This window comes from Fringilla coelebs (assembly GCF_963513975.1).
Source record: "Fringilla coelebs genome assembly, chromosome: 5".
In the NCBI taxonomy this organism is placed as follows: Eukaryota; Metazoa; Chordata; class Aves; order Passeriformes; family Fringillidae; genus Fringilla; species Fringilla coelebs.
The window spans coordinates 50,325,434-50,345,941 of record NC_140033.1 but is presented as its reverse complement, the minus strand read 5'-3'; the positions used below and the strand labels follow the sequence as shown (position 1 = coordinate 50,345,941).

General features: G+C 52.7%; 1 protein-coding gene across 1 annotated transcript; it reads left to right on the top strand.

Moving 5' to 3' along the window:
* Positions 1–600: 600 nt before the first annotated feature.
* PDXP (pyridoxal phosphatase) lies at positions 601–2,889 on the top strand. Its single transcript, XM_084205654.1, has 2 exons — positions 601–1,181; positions 1,428–2,889. The coding sequence occupies exons 1-2, from the start codon at positions 605–607 to the stop codon at positions 1,751–1,753; spliced, it is 903 nt and encodes a 300-aa protein (XP_084061780.1). The 5' UTR covers positions 601–604; the 3' UTR covers positions 1,754–2,889.
* Positions 2,890–20,508: the final 17,619 nt, after the last annotated feature.

Here is a 20,508-nt window from a genome sequence, read left to right as displayed (position 1 = left end):
AGGCTGGATGCGGCACTCAGTGCCACGCTCTAGTTGACATGGTTCAGTCTGCGGCTGGACTCGATGATGTTAGTAGAAGGCTTTTCCAGCCTAAGTGCTTGTTGATATTTTGCCAGTATTTGAGAAGCTGGTGTCAAAGCCGCAGGCCGGTGTGAGCAGGGCACACTTGGCAGTCTGAGGTGCTGGAGGGTGCAGCCCGTGGGCCGCAGCGGGGAGGGTCGGAGGCGGGAGCGCGGCCGGCGCCCAGGGCCGGCGGAGACGCGGGCCGGGCCGTAATGGCGGCCGCGCTGCCTCAGCCCCGCCTGCCGGCAGGGGGCGCTGCGCGGCTGCGCGGGCACGGCGGGGGGCGCGGGCAGGGCACGGCGGCTCCAGCCAATGGGCAGCGGCCCCGGCCTGTCCCCGCCCCCTCCCCGCCGCTGTCACTTTGGGGGCCGGCCCTCGGCCCGATCCTGCCCCTGGGAGCGTCAGGGCCTCCCATTGGTGGCGGTGGGAGGGCGGGGGGGCGGTGATTGGCGGCGCGGCGAGGCGGGGCGCGGCAGGGGGCGGTGATTGGCTGCGCGGCGGGGCGGGGCGGCCGGCGGGCTGCGGCGGCGGCGGCGGCAGCATGGCGAGCTGCCGGCGGCTGAGCGGCGCGGGGCTGCGGGAGGTGCTGGGCCCGGCGCAGGGGCTGCTCTTCGACTGCGACGGCGTCCTGTGGGCGGGCGAGCGCGCCGTGCCTGGCGCCCCCGAGCTGCTGGAGCGGTTGAGGCGCAGCGGCAAGGCCGCCCTTTTCGTCAGCAATAACAGCCGCCGCTCGGTGGCCGAGCTGGAGCGGCGTTTCAGCCGTCTCGGCTTCCGCGGCGTGCGCGCCGAGCACGTCTTCAGCTCCGCGCTCTGCTCCGCGCTCTTCCTCCGCCAGCGCCTCCTCGGCGGCGGCGGGAACGGGAGCGGGGCCGGCCGCGTCTTCGTGCTGGGCGGCGAGGGGCTGCGCGGCGAGGTGCGCGACGCCGGGCTGCGTCTGGCGGGCGAGGGCGAGCCGGCACCCGGCGAGCCGGTGCGCGCCGTCCTGGTGGGCTACGACGACCAGTTCACCTTCGCCAAGCTGGCGCAGGCCTGCGGCTACCTGCGCGACCCGCAGTGCCTGCTGGTGGCCACCGACCCCGACCCCTGGCACCCGCTCAGCGACGGCCAGCGCACCCCCGGTGAGCCCGCGCCCCCGTCCCGCGCCGCCCCGGGGGGAAGGGGCTGTGGCGGGGGGGGGCTCGGGTGGGGTTCGCCGTTCCCGGCGAGGGCGAGGCTGTTCCCTGAGCGGCAGGGCGAGCAGGGATGCCCTGGCACGTCCCTGCCAGCTCCCGAAGCAGGGCTGCCAGCATCCCTGTCCTGTGGCGGGAGCCGGGGTGCTGAGTTTCCCGCGGCTACTTCTGTTCCTCCTCCTTCCCTCCCTGCAGGGACTGGCAGCCTCACGGCCGCGGTGGAAACGGCTTCGGGCCGCAAGGCGCTGGTGGTGGGGAAGCCCAATACGTACATGTTTGATTGCATCGTGGAGCGTTTCGGTGTCGACCCGTCCCGCACCCTCATGGTGGGAGACCGTCTGGAGACAGACATCCTCTTCGGCAAGAACTGCGGCCTTGCCACCATTCTCACCCTGACAGGCGTGTCCCGCCTGGAAGAGGCGCAGGCCTACATGGCCAGCGACAGCGCCGCTGCCAAGGATCTGGTGCCCAATTACTATGTGGACAGTATTGCAGACTTGATACCAGGCCTGGATGAGTAACAGTTTGTACATGTGAGGGCAGAGGGGTCAGTTCCCCATCCCAGATCTCCATCTGTTCCCATTTCTCTCTCACTGCCCTATTCCCTCAATCCCCGGTTTCTTCACATGCCAACATCCTTCTTTGGGGGCAAAATGGGAAGGGGATTGGCAGGAGGGGACAGGTTTCAAGTTGTCCCCTTTCTGCTGAGAGCTATCCATGATGGACAGAGTCCTTGCCTCTCTCATTGCCAGCTGCCAGCATCTTTGGGAGCGAGCTGGAGGCCTTGAGGCTGCTGGGGAGGGGATCAAATCAGTGTCTGTGTGGCCTCTCCAGGGGTTTGGGACTGGCTGCTTTAGTGTTATTTTCCCCTTGGATAAGCAGTGGCAGCCTTTTACTGCTGTCCTTTGACTAGTAACTCTTTAATTCTGAGCAGCATCCCTGCAGTCCTTGTGGTAACCCCCTCCTTGCCAGGGGATTGGCTGGCACTGTCACCTACCTGGTGTCTATCAGTGCCAGGGCATGTGGAAGGAGTGTGCCAGACCTCTGGAATCATGAATGAGAGCATCTCTGCCTCCCACAAGTGAAAGAGAGCATTGCCTCATCTCTTCTCTCCCCTGTTCCTTAGAGATGTTTCCCCCACTACCCCCTGGCCGACCCAGTTGATACCGTGCCAGTGTCCATCTGAAGGATAGAAGAGACCAGTTTGAGGGATTTTTCCTGTGCCAAACAGACAAGCTGTGACTGCACGGTGGGTCTGCAGTTATACCTTGTTTGCAAGCACCCTTTCTGAAGGGGCTTTTGAAGGACAGAGGGCTCCTAGACCATGACAACACAGCACTAGTGAACTGGTTGCCCCTGCTCAGTTGGATTTTGTCATAGTACAGTGAGAGAAAAGTGCTGATGGGTGTCTGTGCTCCAGCTGCTGGTGTGCAGGTGAGATGGTGATGTCACTGCTGTGAATGTGTCACAGTCCTCAAAATCATTCCTTGCTGCTTTGTCTTCCTACGTTTTTTTAATTTCTTGATCTAATTTATAAAACTTATTTATTGTTCAAATATTGTATTATTTGTATAAATTATGCTGACTGGTTGCACCAAGAGGACAGAAGGGATTGCCTTTGGGCATCCCTTACTGTCCATGTCCCATGTCGATGTTCTTACACTCACTGTGTCTCTGTATATAATAAAGTGTGAGCATAGGCTGGAAATGACCTCTTTTTTTCACTCATGGTCCCATCAAGATGAAACTGCCCTAGGTATCTTTGAGCCCTCACAGGTGAGGATGTGGCAGGACCTTTCCTCACTCAAGGGGGTGCTGCTGGGTAGACAAGACAGCTGGGTAGTGTCTTTGAGCTGCCCTTTGCTGGATCACTGGTGCCTCAGCACCGGGTGGAGGTGGCTGTCGGGGCTGTGGTGGAGAGTGCAGGGTCCAGCCAGGTCACCTGGAGCAGTGAGTGATGCAGCCATTGCCAGCTGCCTTTGCATTTCACAGCACTGGGAACATTGCTAGGGAACAGTGACCTCTTGTGCTGCACCTGAAGGCTGCCCTCTGCTAGCCAGGTGGGCCCCAATGACCTGTGTGGCCCTGCTGGGCTAGGGGTGAGGTGCCACCTCTGTTACGTGAGTTTGCAGAGGGCTGAGAACTGCCCAGGCAAGGTTTTGCTGTGACCTTTCTTGACTGTACTATGCTTTAAGTGACAGGGAGATGGCTGTCATCATACCCCTGGGGTGACCTTAACAGGACTAAAGCTTGCCATGTCCTGGGTTTGTCCGTACTCCCAGCCCAGAGGGAGAAAACAGATTGGGTAAGAAAAGTTGGAAGTGACTCAAATGTACTTTGCCTCCATTCCCCATACAGGAGCCAATCCTCCCCTTTGTCTGTCAGACCCCTTTAACTGCTGTTGATGGCAACCAGGCATCACATCTCCTGCTGGAGAGATCAGCACTGAGCATTCAATAACTGTGCTCTGTGTAAGGTAGTGCGCTGTCAGCTCACATGGGAGGATTGCATGCAGCTTATTGTCCCTAGGATAGTTCCAGGTGCTGAGTGCCTTCTTTGATTTTTCTGTCCAAAATAGCCTAGGAAAGAGCCTTCCAAAATAAAAGAACATCCAAAGAGCTTTCTGAAGATTGCCTGTCATCTTAATCAGTCCCTTTTGTATGTGCCCATTTCTCTCTTTTGTCTGTCCCATGTTCAATTAGGCCACCAGAGGACTGGCAGTCCCTTAATGAGTACTTGACCAACACTTGCATCATTAAGTAGAGCAAAATTGAGACCTAATATGTCTGCTAACTTGACTTGCCAATCTAGAGATACCCAGACCCTGGTTTATTTTTCAGAGATCTCAGTTCTTGTATTGGGCTGAAATCTGAAGTGCTGTTGTTGTGACTTTGGGGCCACGGCTGGAAATGCTCAGTACAGCTGCAAATTCCCCAGGCTGAGTTGGTTACATGTGGGTGTACAGAGGAGACTGTGCACAGTGAGAACATTTCCAAGACATGCCCCCTTTTTTCTAGGTTGCTTTGAGGGTGAGCGCTTGCCTGCCCTGTTCTTTCCAGTTCTCCCAGACAGCAGATGGGATGCTGGAGGCTGTAGTCTCCCAGGCTGGCACACTGGAAACAAAACAGGAAATCCAGTAGCTGGTCAGAGTGTTCCAGCCTGTGTTTGGGCCCTCTCCAAAGATACTTTGGAGTTTTTCCTTTGGATTCCAAATGGTGAGCCTGCAGAGTAGGATTTTGTCATGTGACTGCTGCCGAAAACAAAGCTTAGCAGAGGTGATGGCTGATCCCTATCTCTTGTGACCATGTACATTTTTTTCATCTGCTGTATTTCTCCATGAGGGCTTTGCTATGAAGCAGCAGTGGACTTGGAGCAAAGGGTTTATCTGTCCTTCCCTTGGTTCATCATGTAGGTGAGGACATTAGACAGGGGTGACTTCTGTCCTGTATACCTCAGTGCAGCTGCCCTTGCTCTGAACAGGGATGGAGCAGCACTGTAGCGTTCCATCAGGTCTGCCAGGCTTGAGTTTTGTGTGGCTTCCCCCTGCTACTATTGCTCCTGCATGTAATGGATGTGCATGTGAGCAGATCTTGTTAAGAAACTAGACTGACAGCACCCCTGGGGGTGAAGAGCTCCCTATCCAAGCCTGTCAGACATCCATTCAGCCACTGACAATGAGGGGTCTGTGGTCCTCATGGGGTTCAGGCTTTGGCTCCCACTGGGATAGGTCTGGTAGGGCTGCAGATAACATCTGCTGTTTAAACTGAGAAAAGCAATAGTTCTTGCCTAAGTCAGCTGATTTCTTCTTGTCTAACACAGCTTTTATTCTTGGGTTGAGTGTTTAGGGAAGCAGTGCAGTTGCCAGGGAGGACAGGGCTGTGAAGTGTAGAGCTGTAGCAGCACACAGGAGGGTGGAGCAGATGGGAGCCCCACTTTGTGTAGTGTGGGTAAAGGTATTTATTTTCTCATCCTCAGAAAACTGCATTGCCCTTTCCTGCCGTGCCACAGAGACAACAGCCAGACAGGTGGCAGTTGTTCCATTAGACCAGAAAACTCCTATCCTTCCTCCATAAGTGCAGTTACTGTGGCAACCACTGGCTGGATGATGTCAGCTGCAACTTGCTGAGCATTGCCTGCTCTGGGCAAGGCTTTATTCCCTTAGTCATCTTTGTGCCCCTTCTCTGGACTCTCTCCAATATGTCTCTGACTCTCTTGTACTAGGGAGCCCAGAACTGGACCCAGCACTGGACCCCAGGTCCTTTTCTGTCATGCTGCTTTCCAGCTGGGTGGTCCCAAATATTTATTGGTCTCTGGGGTTATTGTTTCCCAGGTGAAGGACTTTGCACTTCAGCTCATTGAATTTTTTGAGGTTCCTGCCAGGCCATTTTCCAGCCTATCAAGGTCACTCTGGATGGGACCACAACCCTCTGGTGTGTCAGCTGCTCCTCCCAGTTTTGTGTCACCAACAAGACTTGCTGAGGGTACACTCTACCTCATCTTACAGTTCATTAATGAAGATGCCAAACAGAATAAATACAACAGTATTGACCCCTGGGGGACACTCCTAATTACAAGCCTCCAGCTAGACTTTATGCCACTAATCAGCATTCCTTGGGCCCAGATGTTCACACAGTTTCCTGTCCACTTCACTGTTACCTCAGCCAGCCCATACTTCCATTATCTTCTCTAGGGGAACGTTGTGGGAGGCAGGGTCAAAGGCTTTACTGAAGTCAGGGTATATATCCACTGCTGTCCTCTCATCAAGCAAGCCAGCCATTCCATCATGGAAGATTGTCAAATTGGTCAAGTGTCTGACACTTCAGGAAAACAACAAATGGGCCCAAAGGTATTGATCAGTGAGTAGATGCCTTTAACACGAGGAACTAGACATCATCCTGGCTGGGAAGTTGTTAATGTTCAGCCACATGACATGGTAATAAAATTGGGACAATTTGGAAGGTATTGAGACTGGCAGGACAGAGGAGGTTTTTTTGCATGGGAAAGTGCCTCCAGAGCCAAGAAAGGATCATGATCCTAGGAACTCGCTCGATACTTGCCCAACCTGATGTGAGTCCCCATCTGCCAAGGCAGGCAGCTCTGGCGCCACCCTGTCCCGCAGCAGCTGGAGCACAGAGGAGGAGGAGGTGAGGAGCAGCAGCCTGTTACTGCCTGCCCTGCCAGCATTTACTCTTCCTCCAGCAGCAGTGTGGGTAGAAGTCCCTCCTCTGCAGCACAGCTTCCCTCTCCTCACTCTTTACTCAAGGCATTGTCCCATCCCCCCACCATAATATGGGTTTTTATGTTCCCCTTTGCCATCTCTCTATCATTATCCATTTTTTTTTCCTTCCTCACTGCTGCCTCATTTGCTCTATGGATTCTGACCCCAGAAAACTCACCAAGCAGCCCAGGAGAATGACATGGCTATGCACATCTAGGAACTGCTGCTGTTGTTGGACTCTGCCTGGGAACTGTGTGTGGATAATGTACTGGAAGTGCCCCTGGCAGACAAGCTGTTTTGGTGTTCCTTATACTCCCTGGGAGATGGTGAACTTGCTGAGGGAAATTAAAAACCCTTAGGATTCCACCAGCTTTTAGAGTTGTTCTGCTCTTTGTAGCTTCAGTACACCACTGCAGCAAAGCACTGTCAAGCCTCCAGCATGGAGACAAGGGAGATGTGGTGCCATAAACATTCCCAGATCACAGGGCAGCTGCCTGTGACGATCCAGGTTGTTCTGCCCTGTGATTTAGCCTGCTGGATGTGCAGCCCCAGCAACTAGCTGTTTCCAGTCTGTATAGGATATTGCTGAGCACTGAGATGCTCTTTTCATGTGTTGCGGGTGAGAGAAACCCGTCCTTTTACTGGTTGTCCACCAGGTCATTCAAAAGTCCTGTGCCAGCCTTTCTGCCATTGCTGAACCTCCAGCCTGGCTTCCACAGAAGCTGGAAAGAAAGTGGTACCTGGGTAAAATTTATGGCAGGAATTGCTTCCATACTTGACCTGTTTCAAGCAAAATGAAACAACTCAGGTCTGTGTTTCCGTTTCCTCTAGGTACACTCCACTGTCATACTCAGCTGCCTACGTGCAAGTAAGGTAGTTTATCCCTGCAGCATAGAAGCCAGAGGAAACTGAGTCTTTGTGGGCTGTAGATTAGAGATTTCCCACCTGCTGGGATAACATGATTGTGGCCCTGGCAAAGCTTCCTTGATGAAACAGAGGTGTTCCTGACTTGGTGTCCTTCTCTGGCCTAGTGTTTGGAGGCTTTTAATTCCCCTGGGTTTGGGCAGAGGCTGAGAGTGGCACAGAGCAGTGCCAGTCCCTATTTGTACACTTGTCAAGGCTGAGGATAGACATGTGAAGAATGGCAATATGCCACTGTTCAGCACCTGAGTACAACTAGAGGACCATGTGCCTGCCACAGTCTTGGTTACCTGGAAACTGACACAGCTCAGGAGACAGGGTGGCCATATTCCTCCAGTGGAGAGTGTAGGCTGTGTTTTGGTTGTTTCATGATGCTCACTGCCTTGCAATTCATCACAGTCACATTAGCTACCCCCCACAACAATTTCAGGGCTGAAAGGACCTATGTCAGTGGGCAATCCCACACTGTGTTTGACTCCTGTTTGGCCATAAGCAACTCTGAATGCCCTTGAGCCAATGTTGCTGGAAATCTGCCTGTTGGTTCAGGTTCTTGAGCTGCTTTCTTGTCAGTTATGCATTATTAAGAATTAATAAGGTATTAAGGATTCTCAGAAGAGCTTGCTACAGAAGTAGTCTTCCTCTTGGTCACTTGTCATTTGCTGATGACCCAGCAGCAGTAGACCAGTCCTTCTAGAGGAGCATATCTGATCCTCAGGTCAACCCAGGGATTGGGGTGGCAGGTGGCACGTGGTCCTGGCTGGCAAACCCTTTAAGCAGCAGGATCTGAGGCAGACCCCATCGTACTGCTCGCTGATGCAATTCAAATCTCTGTCACTACTCCTTTGGGTGTGCTCCAAGTTTTCCAGGACAGCATATCCAGCAGTAGGAGGCAAAAAGCATCAGGAAAACCTGTCTGATTCCTGTAGTGACTTAGAAAGAGATACATCTACCTCGAAAAGGAGTACATGAATTACCCTGGGACTTCTTCTGGCAACAAGCCTCCAAGCTCAGAACATGGAGGCATCCTGTCTAACACCCATAATTCCTCCTTTTTCCTGGTAATGTTCTGCAATGCAGAGGGGTAAGACACCTGCAAAGGATCACCCTTATATGCTCCTTGTCTCTTGAACCTGGATGCTATGCCAGGTGCAATAAGTCAATTAGACAACCCTGGTAAGGCATCAGTCTAGGGATCTCACCCTCCCATCCCCTGGACTATTGTTCTTTAGGCTGAAAATAAATCTAGAAGTAGGAGGCTCCTGTATTGTGTTCCCATTATGCTGGCTGGAGTTAATTGACACCAGATTTTTCTTCCATTTCAGAATATTCCCATGAAATGTTCTCTTTCCTTTTACCTTTCTGTTACCACTACCAGGGCCTCCACTGTCTGACTGTTCCTTGTATAATGGTGTGAGTTGTGCATCCCTGTCACCTTCCAAACCACCAGGACCAGCTGTCACCCTGTCCTGTAGCACAGAGCTGGGTGATACCTAGAGGCCTTGGTGTGGGCATGTAAGAGACAAAAATACAACCGATTAGAAAGAAGTGCAGCTGAAATTGCTCTCCAGCAAGACCTCACTTTCACTGTTGCCTGAGCCTACTGTCTGTCTGTCTTTCTCAGTAGGAGGAAAGGAGTGGGAGGTTCCACATCAGCATTTCTCCATAGATCTGTAAACCCGACGCAAGCTGGTGCTGCAAAAACCACAGTTATTTTCACATCAGTCTGATGCTCAGCAACAGGAATGCTTTCACGACAAGACAGGAGGTTTGCCAGGCAGGGGTGAACAGCTGAAGGCTGGAGAGCAGGATGGGAAGGTGTGGGGTGTCATCCCAGCTGATACGAGCGAGCTAACAGAAATACGGGTTGATAAATAGCAGCTGGTTGGGGAAAGAGTGTGAAATACTATCCCTTTGTACATTAAATTCTTGCATTCCTTTGAGCTGTTCAACAAGACCCCTTCCCATGAGCTGAAAAGCTGGATTTATACCCACAGACAATTTTGGCTGTGCTTCGAGTGTCAGCTTCTTTTACTAGACACTGTTGACACTGTAGGGCCCTAACTACCACTGGCTCCCTGGGTGCAGGCAGCCCCCTGCAGCTGCAGCTCCCTGCTCCAGAGCTGGTTCTCATCACAGCTCATTCTTACTTCAGCCCACAGCTCCGCTCGGCAGCGGCTTGGTCACGCAAGCGTCTCTGCTCAGGAGAGCTTGGCTGCTGGCAAGCACAAGGCTGTGTCCTGGAGAGCAAATGGCACACAATGTGGCCAACAGCCCTGCAGTCTGCATCCAAGTCACAGCTCTCTTTTGTGCATGCTTAATCAGCTCCTTCTGTGCCAGGCATTTTCTGTCGTACTTCCAGGGGACCATGCCCTCCACCAGTGCTCTATAGTCTAATTGCTATAGATGTATGATTTCCAGTTTGCACATTATCCTCCTTCCAAAAGCTGACTTATGCAGTACTCTTCATCCACTCCTGATGAACACCAGATACCCTGCTTGCTGCTTTACTCGTTGCTCCATCAGCTGCATCACTTCAAGAGTCTCATCTATTTTTCAGAACCTTAGCACATTGGTTTTCCCTTTCCAAGTCAAAGTGAAAAAGGATGTAATCTGTTCAGGCACTGCTGTAAAACCCTTAGCAGCAGTTTAAGGTACTTAAATCTCTGTGAAAGGAGCAGGATGGGAGAAACATCCACAGCCACCTGCAATCCCTTGTGAGGGGTACAGCAATCCCAAATGCATGTGCAGTGCCCATTTCCAGACTCAAATGGAGGGCAGTTATTGATCCAGCAGGTGAGCAGCCAGATTGCACAGAACAGTGCCCCTTCTCCTCTGCAGTTAGGCAGGGCTGGCCAGGCAGGGGGAAGGAGAGCACCTGGCACTGTGGTTGCAGGATGCTGGGAAGCTGCACGAATGCAAACTTGATGATGTAATGGCAGCCTTCACCTTCATCCCAGCTCATTCACTGGTGCCCGGCAGGTTTGCCCTCAAGGAGTGATGTTTCAACAGGAGGAGGCCACACACAGCCAGAGCAGGGCAGCTGCCACACCACTGAGGTTGCCACCACAGCATGCCCTGGGAGAGCCAGGGCTGTGGTCACAAGTCCCACAGGCACAGCCAGCAGTGAAGCTGGGCTTGGCACCGTGGTGCAATGCAGAGAGGGAGCTCACTGCACTTCCTCAGGCAGAGCTGAAACCTGCCAGCTGGGCAAAGGCTTGCTGGGGAGCTTGGGCCTGTCAGTGCTTGCTCTGCTTGCAGACAGAGGAGGACAAGGACTTGGTCCACCTGTAGACAGGGTGGTGTTGAGGTGCCACCAGCAGTGGGAGCCAGGAGAGCCACCCATGCAAGGTGTGGGTGTGAGGCAGGCTTTCATCCAGGCACCCAGTTTTTCTGTGATAACAGCTGGTGTGCCAGCCCTCTGCAAAACGTACAGCTGAAATTGTTTTGGTGGGTTATGGGAGGGACCCAGAGATGTATGATAATCCTCCAGGGAGGAGTTTCCTTGAGAAGTCTCAGGATCCCTGTTCTCATCCCAAAACACTGCTTGCTCACTGGCCATCCTCCCTCCCCCTGACCAGGCCAGCTCTGACTCTCTCTTGTGCTACATGCTTAAGTCTGCATTCCCACCAGCACTGCTGGTGCTGCTGAGAGCTGATCCATGGTATGACAGTGCTGGATGATTCTCTTTAGCTGCTTCTGGAACCACGCACACACAAACCAGAAGACTGAACAGCATTGCATTAAAAAGGAACATAGGAAACAAAAGCAGTGTATTTCAGCCTCTTGGAGGGACCAAAGGGGATACTGTCTTTAGGAATACTACAGAAAGCTAAAAAAGATGTATGAGCTCAGCTGTGAAATGTAATACATTTCTGCTTTCTGGCTTCTCCTGGGATTCACCCCTCCCTGCCCACTGCAGGTACCCATACCCTGGCACAGTTCTGGTCTCTGCACGGCTGGGCTGAGCCACCCTTCCTTGGGCACTCAGCACAGAGGGAGGCCCTGCAAACATATAGAGGTGTCATTCTACATTTGGCAGACCTGTGCCAGGCCAAAAAAAGGACGCAAACCTTTCTGAACCATGTGTGAGTCTCCCCTGAAAAAGGGAGAGCATATGCCCAGCAAAATAGGCCATCCCACCTCTAGCAGCTCTCACACCCTGCCTAGAGTGCTCATGGCACATTACTTGCCAAGAGCCTGCCCTTCTCAGTAAGTGTCCAGTCTCCCCATGAAAGCATCACTCAGAGCCAAGTTACCCTCCTGCCTAAAGAGGGATGGTCACCTCACAGCATGGCCAAGCATATTCCCACTTCTGTATGGGAACAGCAGTGCAGAGCCCATCATCTCAGTTTCACCCTGAAAGGTAAAACCATCAGTCTCCCAAGTGAGCTAAGATGCAGCCATGTGCTGGCACAGCCTAACCTTTCTACAGTGGGAAAGCAAGATTCACAAAGGGGAAATGGCAACTTGATGAGGAGCTGGTTAGCATCCAGGCTCAGTCCTTGAGACTGCTCCCCAGGCAGCAGCAGCACACCAGCTTTGCTCAGTCACGCTCTTCCCTCACATTGCATGTTTTCAAGAAATTGAGCCCAGCATCTCTGAGGCTGACCTGACCAAACCTCATCAACCCTGTGACTCCCAAGAATGGGTCAGAGGCGTTGGGCTTTCTCTGTCAGGGCTGGGTTTTCTCTGTTGGGGCTGCTCTGAACAGAGCCAGGGATAAGGAGATGGGAATGCAGCAGCAGCAGAGGCCCTGCATGAACCCCATCTCCTTCCCAGCCCATGAGACACATCACAAGGATTGTTCAGTCTACACAGAGCTTGTAGCAAGGCTCAGGCGCGGGTCTTCTTACCAGAGACATTTCCAGAAAGTGCCAGGTGCTACCTGTGGTTTCTCTGCTGTGTGTGGGGTCTGTGCAGGGCTGGTGGAAGGAAAAGAGTGGATAGAGATGAAGCAATGGTGAGTTTGAAGGAAGGCCAACTGAGACACCCTGAGAAACAAAGCGAGTAATAAAATCCCAGAGAAAACAGTGCTCCGCACCCAGCCGGGCCCTCTCCTGGAGCTGCCAAAAAGGCATCCTTGGCTCACAGGTAAGCAGTCATAAAATGCAGGGAGAGACTTCCCAGGGAGGGGAGGTTTTACCTGTCGAGCAAGTTCATGGGTACCCTCACCCACCAGTAGGGAGAGCTGAGCATGGCGGGCAGTCATCCTGCAGCCCTCAGCACTGCTGGAGGAGAGGGGGAAACAGAGCCCTCTTTCCTCTGTGGCACCCAAGCAAAGAGACTGGCTGGGACATTCTGAGAGGGGACCAGGGAAGGTGGGGGAGCCTGTGCAAGTGGCTGGGTTGCCAGTTTGGGAAGACTGAGTGCCTTGGCTGATTTTGACAGGCTGATCGTATTTTTGACCACCCTCCTCAGACCCAAACCTTCATGGCTGGAGAAGCAGTTCTGTCTACTCATACGGGTGTCCCTCGGCAGCCCAGCCCCACCAGACCTGATGGGTCCTTCTCCCAGCCACTGCTCTCCCTCCACCACTCATCCCTGCTCGCTCATCCCTGCTAGTGGGCACAGGTCCTCATGGACTTGCTCAGCAGGTAAAACATCCCCTGCCCACAAAGCTGAGCTTGCACCCCCAGGGCAGATGAATAAAGCACCACGTGGGGCAAGGCCCTGTTCTCCTCTCTGCTGTTTCTCCTTCCCTTTCCCCCAAATAAACAGAACACCACAAAGAGAGACAAATGCCTTTGTTTTCCAGGGAAGGACTGTCAGAATGGCGTGTTTCCCTGCATCTTGTTAGGGGTTAGATAAGTCCCCAGGAGCCATGGGGAGCTCTGTCACACAGCACAAGTCCTTGCTGACAGTACCATTGTTAAGAAGGGGTGCATTTTGGGAGGGCTGGGGCTTTTGCCCCCTGCTTGTTTCTCTCCAAGAAAGTCACGGCTCATGCCTGCTTGCCCAGGGAGACTTCCCTCCCCAACAGCTCTTACCCTGAACAAACAGCAGATTGGCAGTCACCGAGGGCTGTGGAGGCTGGCCCCCATTTCTGGACCTCTCCATATGCCCCTGGGCTGGCAGGCACTTCATGGGGTGCCAAAACTGAGCTCTAAAGAAGTTGCCTTCTTTTGGGGCTGCCCAGCACCGAGTTCACAGTGCTCCAACCCAACATCTGCACCCAGCAGTGGCCCTTGGATTGCTCCTGCCAGCAGCAATCTCTCTCTGCTCCCAGCAGATCCAGTGAAACAAGTCCAGGATGCTCACCCTGCCTGGTATGGGGGATGCCTTGCCCAGAGCTTGGCTTAGGGCTAGGTCCTGCAAAGGTCCTGTCCCACTCAGGGCAAGGTTACACAACAGCAGACCCTGCAGAGATGGAGCTTTCCCTCTAAGGTTACCTCCTTATCATGGGCTTGACCTCGGGACTTCACTCATCTCCATCTTCCCTTTAAATGAGAGGAGGTGAATTATATCACAAATTGAACCTGTCTGACTAAATATAGCCAGTGCAGAGACCTGGAGAACCTCCCTGGTTTTCCCCTGTTTGCTTTGGTGGGAATGGAAATAATGAATCCCAGGTGCTGCCTGCTTCTGGAGCAAATGCCTGAGGACCTGGAGGCCAGTACCTCTCAGATGCCCATGGTTTTTGAACATAATCCATCCTGTACAGGGAAACTTTTGGATGGTGCAGTGGCCCTTGGCTTCATGGTGTGTCTGGTGAACCTTCTGTGGACTGAACAGACAGTGTGGACACGCCTCACAGACTAGCTGCCTATGGGGAAGGGAGGGTATATCCAAAAATACCTGGCTGGCTGATGGACCCTCCATGCTGGGTGAGAAGAGCAGGCTTCATGCTCACACAGGCAGCACTTGCCACCAAAGCACTGGCGTGTGGATGCTGCAAGGGAACGTCCATCCCTCTCTCCTCAGGTTCCCACTGTGACGAGGTAAATCAGAAGCTGGTATTACATCTCATCAACCCTTTGCTCAATCTGTGATTCTACTCTCTACCAAAACATCTCTCAACCAGCAGCCCACGGGCTAAATATCTTCATAAAATCCTCAAAACTGTCCCACAGAAAAGCCCCCATCTCACACATGGTCAGGCAGTTGGTTGGCATGTCAAGATTTACCCCTTCCACAACAGTCAGGAGTTTGTCAGTGCTTGGCCTCCATGTCCATCACAACAAGAGCAAGACTACAGTCCTGTAGAACAAAGCCATGTTGGTCATTTTGCCACTAAGTGCATCAACATGCTTCCCACCCTTCTCACAAGTCACCCATTTCTACTGGGACATGAGCTGGTCCTTGGCCTTCTTCTGGAAAAATGACCCAATCTTTGTTTGGGAAAGGAGCTTCTGCCCAGGAACACAGGGCAGAAGAGAGGGAGAGTATGTCTGTGCTTCCAGTGCTGGGGGTGTGTGAGCTCGTGCTCCTGACAAAATGACCTGCATTACCCCCCCACCAGCTGCTGCTGTGAACCTGCCCCAGCTCAGGATCTCTAGGAGGGAACCAAGGAGATCCCCAGTGGGGATTCTATCTTTTGCATGAGGTGTGGACAGTTGACACCTGGACTGGGCTGAGCACCAAAGCTCAGCTCTTCCCAGGTGCTACAGGCTGGCAAAGCCCAGCTTGGGTGATGGTGGTCTGCTTCAGCATCTGCTCTCTGCCCAGGGTGCAAAGGAAGCTGGAGAAGCCAGAGGTGAGGGAGAGCAGGCCCTTGTGTGGGACATGATGATGGGTGGATGTTCTTGGTGGCAGCAGCAGATATAGCTCTGCAAAGGGCTTCTTTGGAAGGATCCATTTGCAAAAACTCCCAAAAGAGCAACACAGTCTCACCACAGCAGTGATGTGTGTGTGCCCACCAGACTCAGAGGTGTCTGAGCCCCCTTGCAAGGGAGTGGGAACCAGCAGCATGGCAGAGAATGACACATCCCAGTGCTTTCCATAGCCTCCAAACTGTGATAGCATCAGAAAGTGCCCTGTACTTTCTCCCCCCCAATAGTGTAAGCCTCAGGGAAATGAGGGTGCCAAGCCCTGCTGAAACACCCTCCCATTTCAGCAGCTGATCCTGGCAGATAACAGACAGCTTACCAGGATAGTTGTTCCAGCTGGCTCTAGGGTGGCAGGCAGCAGCTGCCTAACAGAGCTCACTGACACCTAAATGTTTGGGGTACCAAGTGAAGGATGGCACATGTTACTGAAACCCCCAAGAGCGTTTTGGGGGACTCAGAGTCCCCAGTCAAGCTGTGGAGGACAGTCCCAGGCTGCACCAGCTCTGTCCCTGCCAGAAGGATGCATCCATGTTGGGGAATGATGAGCTGTGCCACCCACAGGACCCCCAGGGAGAGAAGCTGTATGTCTTCCCAACACAATTCTGCTTTCTCCAGCCCTTGCTGTCCGGTGGGGCCCCACTCCCCTCTGGAAAGGCCAAGTTGGTCTTTTTGCCTGCCTTGGCTTCTGTTCAGTTCTGTTGATGCCTGGTGGTCCCATGTGCTTTGGAGACTCTCCAAGCATGAGATGTGCCCCTAAAACTGGCTCGTGGGCTGGCTGCAGATGAATGTAGATGCAATGGCCCAAGCAGGGTTTGTCTCAGGGAGTAAAACCTGATGTGCTCAGGGTCCCTGCCGGTCTGAGCACCTCCTGAGCATCTCTGCTCCTGTTTCTGACATGTGTGGAGACTAACATCATAGCCCACACCCTAGGTACCACTTCCCATACACACAAAAACATACCAAACAGGTGTTTTCAGGCTTCTTGTCATTCCTGGCAGCAAAGCCTGGTCACGGCAACCCTTTTCTTCGGGATTATCATTCCACACTGGTTTTTACACACATGCTTGCTGAAAAATGGCATGCAGCTGAGTTTCGGTCTCAAGGGTGTTGGAGGAGGACGTGCCTGTGTTCCACGAACATACTTCTCCTGAGTACTGTTTGTTGGAAGACCTGAAACCAGCACCTGGGTTGCTGCAACATGTTCAAACACAGCATCCACTTACAATTTGCATATTAAGTACAGCAAACAAACTCTGCCCGATGCATCTCAAAAGTCACTTTAACAAAAGACAAAAAATGAGACGGCAAATATGCCTCAGCAGGTTGTTTCTAGGCTTGAAATAGGCTCAATAAATGGCAGGTTCCTAAGGCACCTCAAGGACACCAATTTGGGTATTGCAGCAGCGCGAAGCCAGTGGCCACAGGCAATAGCCAGCAGCTCTCCTGCTCCAGCACACCTGTGATGAAACATCTGACCCTCATGCATGGAGCTACGTTTCCTTGCCCTTGAACTTCCAGCACTAATGAGCAGCACAGGGATAATTCTTGGCGTCATATTTTAGCACAATTATAACTTTCAGTCCTGCAGTGTGGTGCGGGGCTCATGTTGCAGGCCCTCTGGAAGTCATTAGCCAACATCCAGACAAGTAGTGGCAATGTTTGCCCCTCTATAGTCAGCATTTGCTGAGCTTGTGGCCCTGCTTTCAAAATTGTCATTTCTTATAGGTTAGGTTTGAAGCCTTGCCTTCAGTGCCTGCACAACCTGAACAACACATGCTGCACCCCAACTCACTTTCACTTCTATCTTTACCTTTCCTTCTTTGTCTTTGACTTGATTTATTTGAAGAAAATTGGAAATTCACATCACTGGTCCGAAGTAGCTTTTCCACTTTTTTAAGTAAAAAAATATTATTGGCTTCAAAGTCAGAGTTGTATGAGGTCCCTAATTGTACTTTGTTCACAGCAGAACTTAAGACTTGTTCCATTCACTGTCCAGCTCTCCCCAGTTGGCTGTTCTACTCCAGCTCAGCAGCAATTGCCAGGCTTTGCTTAACCTGCATTTGTAGCTCTTGGAAATACTCTTACATGCAGCATCCCCATGGTCCAGGCTATGTCATTGTGAGCAACCTCTCTGTGTCAAAACCAAGAACATGTTTTCCTGAAGCATTCATCCTTGACTTGCCTTTGCTGTGCTGCCCTGGGCCAAGAGCCCTGAAACTGAAGAGCAGATGGCCTGGAGCCTTCCCCATTAAAGATTTGCTCCAGCCTCACAGTCAGGATCCTTCACTCCAAGGTAACCAAAGGCTTTTTTGCTGAGCTGTCAGTATTTCCAGCATGGTCAGGTGAGGAGTCCCACTGCCTGTCACCCCAGCAGACAGAGGAGTGTCTCCTTATCAGTGGGTGTCTCCTCACTGATCTCACATGCCAGAACAGCACTTGAACAGCTTGGGCCAACCACCAGGCCAACACAGGCCAACAACTTGGGCCAACACAGGCTGGTCCATGTTGCCCGTGGCCACCACCCAGGCACTGAGCTCCCTCCCTGCCTCCCTGGCCAGGGTGCTGTGTCCATCCCACAGCCACAGAGATACCACCCCACTGGCAGACCAGGAGCACTCCCTTCCCCACCAAGCATTGAAAAGACCACAGACTTTGCACCCCAAAAGGCAAGATGGAGCCCAGTGTGAGCAGCCAGGGGTGCAGGGGAGGAGGTGGGGAGCATGGGTTTGGGAACCTCTCAAGATGCACTTAGAGGTGTGTCCAACACATCCCAGCATCATTAGTGCAAGGAGTCATTCCTGCTTCCCCAAGCTGTAACATCAGGCTCGCCCGGATAAATCACTTGTCCAGGTACGCTTTGATAACATTTGCAGGATTATCTTCACCACTTGGGAACATATTTCCATACTGATTTAATGAAAGCAGGGATTCTGGAGTCAGCAGGAGTTGGAGCCTCACAGACGGCTCCTAATCCAGGAAATTGGATGTGGTTGGAAATGTTTCAGCAGTCAAAGCTTGGGAGATCCTGCTGTGGCTCATTCCTGATGTGAGGCTCTGTGTCCACAACATAATAAATCTGAATTTAGCACACCTAATTCTTAGTTTAAAATACCACAGGCCACATAACATGAAGTGACTGAACAGGTACAAAGGCTCTCTCCCAGTGGAAAGGTGTTGCAAATCACTGCAAGAGTTACTGCAGCTAAAACAGGCTTTTGCCAGCTGAAGAGCACAGTGCACAAGTGGGATTTGGTCCACAGCATTTTCAGCCAGGCCCTTTCCCACTCCTCCCAGGTCATCCCTCAGGATGCCCCTCTATTGCTGCATCCCTCACAAGAAGATCTGGGGCAGATCTTCGCTCTTTTGCTTCAGACACTTGCCTGACTGGGCTTCTCCTTTGGCAGCTGCCAAACCACCTTGTTTTGAGCCACCCCTCGACTCGGCCCATGTTCCAACTCAACCCCAGAGCTTGCACTAGCTGGACTCCAGCCCTCAGCCCGCAGGACCAGTCTGGCTCTGCTGAGGCACAGCAGTGCCTATCAGCCAGACCAGAAGGCATGCTCTAAATCAAAGCTACTCGCAATGAAGAAACTCTCTTTCAGCAATCATGCTTCCCTCTTCAACCGAAGGTGTATTGCAGCTTGGAGGTTGGGAGGCGTGAGGATGTCCGTGAGGGAGGCTGAGATCTCAAGAAAACGTGCCATCTCAGCATAGGGAGATCAGCCTGGGATCTTTGAGTGCCAAGGAGAGCGTAGGAAGAAGGCTGAGGCCCTGAGAGAAGAGCCCCAGTGAGCACCATGAGCAGCCCTAGGGACAGACAGGGATGTCTGGCCCCTTGTATGGGAATGCTGGGTCACAGCCAGCACTGGGGGATGGGTTCAGACCCCAAAGGCATTAAAAGCTCAGGACCGTCTGGGATTGCTCACAAGGGCAATTTGCACTTTCCAAGGAGAGTGAGCAGATTGTGCAAGGAAAGGCTAGCAAGAGGTTAGCCAGTTGCTCCCAGGAAGCAGCTGACTGAAGCACAGGCCACACTGGAGGTGCCCAGGGTCAGGACCTGAGTAGGGCGCCTACACCTAGCATAGTACATGCTTGGTGGGGTCTTTGCTGTGATGACTGGGCTTGGATATCTGTGTTGTCTGTGAATTTGGTCTGTCCCCATCATGGCAGCTGGCTCTTCTACACCCCCTTTTCCTGGCCCCATCCTGTCCAGGACACAACCCCAGTTTGCAGAAAGCAGGTGCAAACACCACCTGCCTCACCCTCATAACTAGAGGTGAGGCACTGCTGAAGTCATATCCCACAGTCATTACTCCTATCTCCACACTCATGGCTCCCTCTGGCCAAGAGTTTGGCACAGACAAGAGCACTGTTTGAAGCAACAGCATCGCATCCACTCACTCCCTTTGGACTGAGCAAAGACCTTTGCTCCCCAAGTTACAGTGACTCTCCCTCTAATACAAAGCTAGGATTTGAAATGTTATGCAGGAGAGCCCTTCTGGCAAGGAGAGGCAGGAACGGTGGAGGAGAAGATCACTGTCCCAGTGCAGAGTTCCCACACAAACCCATGACACTGAAGTCTGTTGTGATCTGTCCTCATCTTCCTCATCTGCATCCTTTGCAGATCAAATGGGCTGCTAAACTGCTGGCACATCCCCTGGCTGGCCCACTGTACACTGATAAGGAAGGAGGGGACAGGCGGTGAAGATTGCCAGCTCTAGCCAGTCTGGCTCTACCCTTCTCAACCCACAGAGGCTCTTCCTACACCACATTGCTTCTGAAAATCACAGGCAAGCACCTCTGTGTCTCCAATGTGGTGGAGTAGGTGTCAGTACACCTGGGGACACCATCCCTGCCTGGTGTGACACCAGGTGAGCAGGGACCTTTCCTCCTCTCAGTTCAGCCATCCCTTGTGAGGGTGCTAATGCTGGAGCTTTAGAGTTTGCCATCTTATCATGATGTCTCCAAAAGGAAGGCAGATGTGACTGTCCTGATGGTGGTGGTCCATGGCCTGCAGGCAATGGGACACTCCATAGCCCCCTTGCCTGTGGTATTAGACTGTTGTGCTAATGCCATTTAATTCAAGGTTTTATGAAAGCCAGTGGAGACACATGGACTTGTATCAGACAAATACAGGCTGCCTGAGGTAGACTCAAGCCTGAAACTCGAATTTCCTTGATGTGAATAGCTCTTTACGCACCTTCTCTGGAATGGTAGCCCCTCCTTCATTATCATCTCCTAGCCATTAGCTGGTCTCTAATCTCCCCAGCAGCATTTGGAGGAAGGTCCCTGGACAGACATAACTGAAGGACCCGGTGGCTGCTAAGGCTTGGTCACAGTGCTCAGCTGCCAGAAATGCTGCAGAAAACAC